Source organism: Agrilus planipennis, unplaced genomic scaffold (assembly GCF_000699045.2).
Source record: "Agrilus planipennis isolate EAB-ADULT unplaced genomic scaffold, Apla_2.0 scaffold25, whole genome shotgun sequence".
In the NCBI taxonomy this organism is placed as follows: domain Eukaryota; kingdom Metazoa; phylum Arthropoda; class Insecta; order Coleoptera; family Buprestidae; genus Agrilus; species Agrilus planipennis.
In genome coordinates this window covers 664,028-674,312 of record NW_020439112.1, presented here as the reverse complement: position 1 = coordinate 674,312, position 10,285 = coordinate 664,028, and the positions used below count along the sequence as shown (strand labels likewise).

The 10,285-nt window shown below is 33.7% G+C and overlaps 2 protein-coding genes across 2 annotated transcripts in view; both read left to right on the top strand.

The window, feature by feature from the left end:
- The window catches only part of LOC108739436 (digestive cysteine proteinase 1), a 23,367-nt gene extending 16,847 nt beyond the window's left edge, over positions 1 to 6,520 (top strand). The window contains exons 3-9 of the mRNA XM_018473341.2: positions 1,426 to 1,541; positions 1,616 to 1,843; positions 2,864 to 3,046; positions 3,852 to 3,978; positions 4,038 to 4,146; positions 4,255 to 4,442; positions 6,210 to 6,520. Coding sequence (XP_018328843.1) covers positions 1,426 to 1,541; positions 1,616 to 1,843; positions 2,864 to 3,046; positions 3,852 to 3,978; positions 4,038 to 4,146; positions 4,255 to 4,442; positions 6,210 to 6,396 — 1,138 coding nt within the window. The 3' untranslated portion in view covers positions 6,397 to 6,520. The remainder of the gene's footprint in view (positions 1 to 1,425; positions 1,542 to 1,615; positions 1,844 to 2,863; positions 3,047 to 3,851; positions 3,979 to 4,037; positions 4,147 to 4,254; positions 4,443 to 6,209) is intronic.
- Positions 6,521 to 8,947: 2,427 nt separating this feature from the next.
- Positions 8,948 to 10,285, top strand: part of LOC112905371 (vacuolar protein sorting-associated protein 35-like) — a 5,246-nt gene continuing 3,908 nt past the window's right edge. The window contains exons 1-4 of the mRNA XM_025977623.1: positions 8,948 to 9,105; positions 9,208 to 9,406; positions 9,477 to 9,692; positions 9,746 to 10,077. Coding sequence (XP_025833408.1) covers positions 9,103 to 9,105; positions 9,208 to 9,406; positions 9,477 to 9,692; positions 9,746 to 10,077 — 750 coding nt within the window. The 5' untranslated portion in view covers positions 8,948 to 9,102. The remainder of the gene's footprint in view (positions 9,106 to 9,207; positions 9,407 to 9,476; positions 9,693 to 9,745; positions 10,078 to 10,285) is intronic.

Genomic DNA, 10,285 nt, shown 5'->3' with positions numbered 1-10,285 from the left:
GGGTTTATTTGAAGACGCACTCGAAATCTGAAGGTACCATTTAATTCTACGTACTTTTCTACATAATAATCACCTTTTGTAGTTCAGTGGATAATTTCTATCTCATCGGAATTTAACGAGCGCTTTTCTTTGTTTAAACTGTATTCTGTATTTTAACCTTAAATAATTCAATAGCGGGTTTATTTGAAGACGCACTCGAAATCTGAAGGCACCATTCAATTCTACGTACTTTTCTACATAATAATCACCTTTTGTAGTTCAGTGGATAATTTCTATCTCATCGGAATTTAACGAGCGCTTTTCTTTGTTTAAACTGTATTCTGTATTTTAACCTTAAATAATTCAATAGCGGGTTTATTTGAAGACGCACTCGAAATCTGAAGGCACCATTCAATTCTACGTACTTTTCTACATAATAATCACCTTTTGTAGTTCAGTGGATAATTTCTATCTCATCGGAATTTAACGAGCGCTTTTCTTTGTTTAAACTGTATTCTGTATTTTAACCTTAAATAATTCAATAGCGGGTTTATTTGAAGACGCACTCGAAATCTGAAGGCACCATTCAATTCTACGTACTTTTCTACATAATAATCACCTTTTGTAGTTCAGTGGATAATTTCTATCTCATCGGAATTTAACGAGCGCTTTTCTTTGTTTAAACTGTATTCTGTATTTTAACCTTAAATAATTCAGTAGCGGGTTTATTTGAAGACGCACTCGAAATCTGAAGGCACCATTCAATTCTACGTACTTTTCTACATAATAATCACCTTTTGTAGTTCAGTGGATAATTTCTATCTCATCGGAATTTAACGAGCGCTTTTCTTTGTTTAAACTGTATTCTGTATTTTAACCTTAAATAATTCAGTAGCGGGTTTATTTGAAGATGCGCTCGAAATCTGAAGGTACCATTCAATTCTACGTACTTTTCTACATAATAATCACCTTTTATAGTTCAGTGGATAATTTCTATCTCACCGAAATTTAACGAGCGCTTTTCTTTGTTTAGACTGTATTCTGTATTTTAACTGAAAATAATTCAGTAGCGGGTTTATTTGAAGACGCACTCGAAATCTGCAGGCACCATTCTATTCTACGTACTATTCTACATAATCATCACCTTTTATAACCTTTTATAGTTCAGTGGATAATTTCTATCTCATCGAAATTTTACGAGCGCTTTTTTTGTTTAACCTATTAAGAATGCTTTTGTTTGGTTGTTAATTAACATTTGGAAAAGACAACACTGACTTCCTGAGTCGCGACCTTGTGCTTTACTTTTGTAAGTGGTGCTGGTGTCGGGTAAATTTTCAGATTTTAGGGTAATGTTTGGTGGTGGGATGATTTGAAACCTTTAGTATTAAATGATTCTTTGTTATTCTGGTCGGTTATTTATCAAAATGGATTTTTTTCCTTTAACAGATATGAAATGAAGGGGTTCAATTCACTGCTTGGCAGTCATTATGATCATTACTATTTGGATTACGATTCCTACGATGTGGATACTATAAGCCCTAGCACATTTGAATTTAGTGCGAGTAAGTAATGAGGAATTGTGGAAAATCAGAAAACATTAGCTAAAGTTTACTGACGATGTGTAAAAATATTGCAGACTTAACGTGTGGATCGTTCCCTGGTCCTGGCATTAATCATTTGTACACTTTCAATCCAATGGCCGAATTTGTACATCCTGTCGAGACCAGACATGTTGATGCCGAATTCGACAAGTTTATGACGAAACACGGTAAAAAATATCAGGGCGAGAAAGAACTCGAAGAACGCAAGGAGGTGTTCAGGCAAAATATAAGATTTATCCATTCTGTCAACAGGCAAAATAAAGGTACTTATAGTTATTAACATGAAATATTTGAGCGGGCAGCATTGGCGTAGAAAGGTAGGGGAAAGAGGTGGGGGTACTGCCCCCTACCAAACTTATTGTCTCCCCCGTGGAGAAGGGCGTGACGCGTCACGATATCGGCGTAAAATTTAAAAACTTAAACCAAACACATTAAACTTATATAATCTTATAGCTATTGGAAATATTTTAGCGGTTAGCATTGACGTAGAAAGGTAGGGCAAATAGGGGGAGGCACTGTCCTCTAGCAAGCTTATTGTCTTCTCCCTGGAGAAGGGCGTGACGCGTCACGATATCGGCGTAAAGTTTAAAAACTAAAACTAAACACATTAAACTTATAAAATGTTATAGCTATTGGAAATATTTTAGCGGTTAGCATTGATGTAGAAAGGTAGGGCAAATAGGAGAAGCACTGCCCCCTAGCAAGCTTGTTGCCCCCTCCCTGGAGAAGGGCGAGACGCGTCACGACATCGGCGCAAAGTTTAAAAACTAAAACCAACCACATTAAACTTACATAAACTTCCACCTAGTGAAAATATTTGAGCGGTCAACATTGGCTTAGAAATGTAGGGGAAATAGGGGGAGGCATTGTCCCCTAGCAAGCTTAGTGCCTTCCCCCTGGAGAAGGGCGTGACGTGTTACGATATCGGAGTAAAGTTTAAAAACTAAAACCAAACACATTAAACTTTTGGAAATATCTTAGCGGTTAGCATTGACGTAGAAAGGAAGGGGAAAGAGGGGGCACTTCTCCTTAGCATGCTTATTGCCTCCTCTCTAGAAAAGGGCGCGTGACTGCGCAAAATTTAAAAACGAAAACCAAACACTTAACAAACTTAAATAAACTTAGAGCCGTTGAAAAATTGCTGCCCCTAGGAAAAAACTCTCGCTACGCCCATGGCGGACAGTTTTGAGAGGGAGACTGCTCTAGTTCGAGAAATGCGAAGATTTACTCCAGATGATGATATTTAGATCTTTTGCAATTTACAGCTAATTGTTTCTTCTTAGGTTTTACGTTGAGTGTAAATCATCTTGCTGATAAAACTGAATTAGAAATGAAGGCGCTCCGTGGTAGAAAGTATTCAGGAGGATACAACGGAGGGGCTCCCTTCCCTTATAAAAATATTGATAGGACAGCGCTCCCGTCAGATTTTGATTGGAGGATTTATGGCGCTGTAACACCCGTTAAAGGTAAGATTGCTTCTCTTTTCGAGTTTTATTATGTTACGTATTATTGTTTGAAAATATCTTTTAAAACTTTTATACTTTCTTTCCCAATATTAAGATATTTTCAACTAAAGACGGTCAGAAAGGGATGTAATATAAATAATTTACCTTGAAAAAGCCTTAGATCGGAAGACGAATCGTCGGCGAATTACATAATTAATAAATAACCTTCCACCTCTTTCTGACTACTTTTAGTAGTAGACAACGATAAAATCTATTTATTTGCACTACTATTGATATATCACTATTCACTGCGCTATTTATTTCATTGCTATCACTGTCAATTTATTTCTGGATTCGCCTCTGCAACGGTCAATTTATTTCTTCTCCTCTCGACAATCGTCTCTTCCTTTAAATACTCTTTTGTTTACTTTCGAGAACCTTCTGGAAACATCCGGATAGTTTATTTTTTTCTTTGAACAGTTTAACTGCTTTCCCAGAACGCAGCTACGACACACACATTTACAAATACGGCGCACATGAAGAAAGGCGCCCGCGGCTAGTCGGCGAATCGATAAGCCGTTCATGCACACGTGTGCCCGATCGCACACAAACACACTCGTGCTCGCTACAGTATGTTTTTTCTATTGCGAATCATTCTTGACATCCACAACTTTTTCAATAAAAATAACTGTTAACGAGATCCTTTACCGTGACTTTTGGCCCCTAAGGACTTTTGAGATTATATTATGTATACTTTTCAGGACTTTTTCCGAAGTTTGCTTCTTTTTTTTTTGTTTTTATTCACCCAACTTTTACTTTGTTTCAGACCAGTCTGTTTGTGGTTCATGTTGGTCATTCGGAACGATTGGAGCTATTGAAGGGGCTTATTTTTTAAAAACAAAGGGAAAATTGGTTAGGCTGTCGCAACAAGCCTTAATAGACTGTTCTTGGGGGTAAACTAACAATATATTCAATTACACACGTTAATAAAATTAAATAATTGTACCTACAGGTATGGTAATAACGGTTGCGATGGCGGAGAAGATTTCAGGTCTTATCAGTGGATGTTGAAACATGGAGGGGTGCCTACTGAGGAGGAATATGGTCCCTATTTAGGCCAAGTATGTTTTATTTTATATACTTACGTATCTATAATAAATACATAATTATATTTAATAAGAAGGGAGATTATTTTCTAATACAATGTTAATTTTTTGTTCTTTTATTAGGATGGTTATTGTCATGTGCAAAACGTTTCTTTGATTGCCCCCATCACTGGCTATGTTAATGTGACACCAAACGAGATAAATGCACTTCGTTTGGCGATTGTAAAACACGGCCCTATTAGCGTGTCGATTGACGCTGGACATCGTACTTTTAGTTTTTATTCGAATGGGGTGTATTACGAAAATGAATGGTAAGATTTAAATTAGCCAGTGGCGGCTTGTGACTATGTTCACAGGGTGTCGTAGTGTTTGTACTGATGTACCACATTTAAGATTTTATCTCTCGAAGGACCAATAAGAAGTCGTGAATTATTTACTATTTATTCTTAATTACTGACTACACCATTCTTATAATGAAATTGAAAGGATAATGTTTATTCAGCGAGCCTACAACTAACTAGAACTAACTTACAATTTTTCGATCTACAATAATTGTTATTGTATTACTTGTTTTGAAAATCTGTTCTTAGCCCAATGGGCAGACAAAGGTTCTAGGTACTCATCAAATTATAAGTATTTTTGAAAGCAGGAAATTCGGTAAAACCCAATGTGTTAGAGGCCGGTACTATTCCAACTTTTTAACACAATTTCGTTTAATATTGATTATTTATTGATTGATTGATTATTACACTTAATTTTGGAGCTTTTTTTTTTTAATTTGTTCAATAGAATAGGAGTTACGCCTTACGGAAAATAGCAATACACCATGTGCGTTAACTAGTAACACGATAAGAGACCGACCTAGTAATTTGGAAAACTTTTTTAAAGAAAGCTAGCATATCTTTTATTACAATGTTAGCAATTTTTAATGATTATTATTGTTACGTTTGAAAAGACATTCGATCAGATACCTACCAACATTGAATTCTGCAGAATAAAGATTCTTAAACTGCCCTAAAAATGAACCGAGCGACATGGCCTAACGGTTTAGACTATTGCTTAGCATTCGGGAGGACGCCGGTTCGATTTCGGGTCCATCGGCCTCAGTCCAAGTTTTTCTGTGGTTTCCTTGGATCAGTTAGGCAAATGCTGGGGCAGTAACATTCCACAGATAATCTTTCATTCTCTTCTGTCTTCATTCATCCACCAATTCCCACGTTTCCTGAAAGGAGACTGAAGAAAGCGTTCCGCCCTATCTTCCGGCGTAGTATTATTATTACTGACTGGTGTGAATAAAACACCCAAAAGTTTACTAAGAATGAAATTTACACAAAATAGAAATAAAAAATACAACTACAAATATGTGAATAAGTCTTTGATATTGATTGTGTCTAAAATTTGGTTTTCGATTTTCTAAACGTACAACCATAACACGTTTTCGAAGTCATATTTTTTTTAGCAGGTTAAGGGTAATATTTGAAGTGATAGTTAAAGACATTAGTAGTAGAAACAGGAGTTAAGAGGGGTAGAAGTAGAGTTAGATTAGATTACCGTTCAGAAATAGTTAATGGTGTAGGATATGCTACTTTTAGGGAAATGCAAAGATTAGTTCTCTATAGAAAAGAGTGAAGGTGCGTGTCCAATCAGTCTCAGGACTGACGATCCTATGATGATGATGAAAAAACGTAAGACATGAGAAGAAAAGTAATTCGATAAGAAATAGGCGAGATAGGTAGGTAGGACATCTTCTCAGACTAGAAGGACTGGATGGAGACATATTAGAAGCAGAAACAGGAGTTAAGAGGGGCAAAGGTAGTTGGCTAAAGATAGAAAGAAGACTTTATGGTCATAATAACATAGATTACGACCAATATTCCGACAAATTCTCGGAAAAAAAAGTATATTGTTAGGGAGTTGAGACGTGGGGTATTCCAGATTCCCTGTTTGCTTTTTTTTAGTTTATTAAATGTGCCCACTTTATGTGACATACATTTCCGAGCTGCCACTGGATCAAACATAACTAAAGAAATTTAATTAAGGTGAACGAACAATGAATAATATTCTATTGTTTATTCCAGCCATAACGCTGTGGATCAATTAGACCATGCCGTTTTGGCAGTAGGCTACGGTACGTTGAATGGCAAAGATTATTGGCTTATTAAAAACAGTTGGTCGAACTACTGGGGCAACGATGGTTACGTATTAATGTCCGCTGAAAATAACAATTGCGGCGTGATGACAACCCCTACATACGTGACCATGTAAATTCAATCGAATAGATCCATATCTAGTTTAAATTCACGTTGTGTTGTTAAAAATATGTACGTACGTGTTATTGATTGCTATCAGTTTTTTTTTTTAATAAATGATACTCTAGTTCTTTTTTAAACTGGGTACATTATACATTTATTCCAGATCAATTAGCTGAAACTTTGACCTTTACAAGTAAGTAACTTTGAAACTAATTATTTTTTATGTTTAAAATAGGAGGAGTGTTAGTAAATTATTAAAACTTCTTCAGGTCATAAAGAAATCCTAGTAAGGATTTTTAGATATCTATATCTTATTTTAAGGATCGCTTGTTTTTGTTTTTCTTAAGATTAAGTTATATTTCTGTCTTTACTCAATTGATTTTAGTAACTAAACTGAAACGCACCAAGTTATTAGNGTATTGCTTACAATCGCTTCGTAAATAAGCCATTATTTCTCGTAAAAAGTAAAGGATAAAAATGGTTATTGTGGGTTATCCCTAAGAGATAGACATATACCATCCCGGAGTTTTTTGTAGACTCTTTTAAGATGTACAATATTGTAGTACATTATTTTGATCTATCTCGTAGAGTTCAGCCAGCGTTTGCAATGTAAGCGCAAAAAATGTGTTTATTTACGACATGACATTAGAAACCTCTAAAATTATCAGTGTTTCCCTACTATATTATGCATGTATTATACATATAAACCTTCCTCTTGAATCACTCTATTTTTTAAAAAAAACCGCATCAAAATCCGTTGCGTAGTTTTAAAGATTTAAGCGTACATAGGGACAGACAGCGGGAAAGCGACTTTGTTTTATACTATGTAGTGATGTAGCAATTTGCTTTTTGTATTGGAAAGCAATGACAAATCAGTATGTAAAACACATACGATTAGCCCTCAGTATGTATGTATGCATGTATACATAATAAATTAAATGTTCAAATGTTCTGCATGTTACTGTATAATGAGTAATAAATAGAAGAAAAGATTGTAATTTCAGAAACTGCAATGCGCAGAAGTAAGTTTCGATTCTTTCCATGCTATCATATTGACCCTGCTAAGGTCGATAAGGTTAACTTGTAAATATCTCTGTAATTTGTAACAATAAATTTTATTCGGAACATCATAGTTGTTATACGTATATGATCTCGGTAGTGTAATATAAGATACAATGAGAAAACCGGTAGTTTCCTTTTTATCGTTTTTCCTTATTTTGCTTGCAACTCTAGAAGCAGGTAAGTTAAATAAATGATATCGTAATTTGTATTACTAACTAGTCGGGAAAATTGTTTACATTTAAAGGATGCGAATTAACAAAAAAAGTCAAATCACCCAACTGGGCAACAACCTACAGTGTTAAAGGAATACTTAATATACCGTACGCTGAAATTTCTGAACCATTTTACGCTTGGTAAGTTATACGCATGTTATCTTTTTCATTAACAATAAGTTCTTAATCTGCATTTTGTCAAATCCGTGGAAATTATTTATCGCTTGTTCTATTTAATTTTACAAATAAGAGAAAAAGAAAATTACGTTCGATTTAAGTACTCGCTGCGCTTATTTTATTTTATGTTGTTTTATTTTTATAGTACTTATAATAGTTTCATTTATTACTAGAAAACTTCTAAAAGTTGTTCCATTGTATCATAATTGTTTATTACAAAACCGTTTTTATCATTTCTAGTACGTAACAAAGTTAAACCACACTAATAAAATTATTTACTTATAATACACAACTACATTTTAGAGGTAAAATTCTCAATAAAACATATTTTAGAAATCGTCATTTTGGAGACGGTGACAAAATACCCTTTTATATATTTATTGTGGACCAATGTTTTTCCTTTTTCTATCTTTTGTATGTACGTTTACTTTCGATAATTCGTTGTGTGAGTAATGTACAAGAACAGATTGTTCTGTTGTTGTTGTTTATACTAGCAGCTTTAAAATGTTAACTAAAAGCGTATATAATAACGAAAAATTTATTGCTAACAATAAACTCTCTAAATGTATCTTTTTGTTTTTCTGTAATTAAAAGGTTTGCAGTTTAAAATGAGTAACGTTTTCTATACAGTTTATTTGAAAAATACAATATTGTATACAAATGTTAAATGTTAAACAGTTTGTTAAAGTTGGTAAAATGTCGTGTATGCATTAGTTTGCGATTTCGTTTAAAAGGCATTTTGAGTTTACTTGATGGTTTGGTTGAAAATATCCTTACACTATTAGCCATGTGGATAGTACCACGATGATGTTTTTTGATGCTTTGGGAATATACCTTTTATTTGATACCACTCAATCTACCATAAGAAAGTAGGGGATTCCCGTTAGAGAAATATAATATTTTGAATTTCCTGGTTGCTTGTAGTTTTTAAATGCACCATAATAATTTAACATAATTAAAAGTAGTATCTTTTGTACGGTTATACAAGCTTAATTTAAATAATACGATTATTTATTTATCGACCATCGTTACCCTAGCCATTATTATATTATACCTGCATTGTAAACACCAAAAGGTAAATTAACTTATATATCTATGGTAATTAACCTTGTCTATGGTGATTAACAATTTTAGGTTAAAACTAAAAAATACAGATAGATAATAATACATAATTTTTTAAAAACTAGGTGGTAAATACTAGGAACGATTCAAAAATAGGCGCTATTAATATTAGAAAAATTTACTCTAAGTTGGTGCATTGATTCAGAATGGTAAACACAACTTTTAACCCCTTACATTATACATATTTTGGAAATAGAGAATCTTTATATTTACAGTAATTTTTCATTCATTTAATAATATTTATCTTTTAGCCTTCTACTCAACAAATTTCACCCGTTGAAGAACAAGAGAAATTACTAGATGAAGCACTTGGTGTAGTTAAAGTTCAAGCTTTCCAAATGAAAAGATGTTTAGATAAAATGAAGCTTATGGATGCTCTGAAACATGCTAGTGCTATGTTAACAGAACTAAGAACTTCTCTGTTGTCTCCTAAAAGCTACTATGAACTTTGTCAGTATATTATTTTTTATGTTTTATATGTATTTTCGTTGAATTATATTTACAACATTGGAACTTGTAGATATGGCAATCACAGATGAATTGCGGCACATGGAGTTATATCTTTTGGATGAGTTTCAAAAAGGCCGGAAAGTCACTGATTTGTATGAGTTGGTACAATATGCTGGTAATATTGTTCCTCGATTGTATCTTCTTATAACTGTTGGAATAGTTTATATAAAGTCAAATCCACAACTGAAACGTGATATTTTAAAGGATTTGGTGGAAATGTGCAGAGGTAACATACGAAATTTCGTCAGTACAGTATTACATTAAACAATTCATTTGTAGGGGTACAACATCCCTTGCGAGGACTATTTTTAAGGAACTATCTGCTTCAGTGTACAAGAAATGTACTTCCAGATGTACCTGAGGAAGAATCCAACTTAGCTGAAGGAAATGTTCGAGACTCTATAGATTTTGTTTTGATGAATTTTGCAGAAATGAACAAACTTTGGGTTCGAATGCAACACCAGGGACACTCCAGAGAAAGACAACACAGAGAGAAAGAACGTGAAGAATTAAGAATATTAGTTGGTACAAATTTGGTCAGACTGAGTCAGCTTGAGTCAGTTAATTTGGAAAAGTATCAAAAAATTGTGTTACCAGGAATTTTAGAACAGGTATTATTAAGAAAAATTATTAATAGTTATTGCAAGGATGCAACTCTCTTTTTCAAAAAAATTGTCTTGTATCAATTATGCATTTCTTCCCTTTTTTGACCAAATTTGCCTTTCTAAAAGTTAAAATATCAAATATTATTCATCTGTTGAGGGCATATATAAGAAAATTTTCTTTGCAAAAATTATATTAAGTTATGTTTTGTATCCT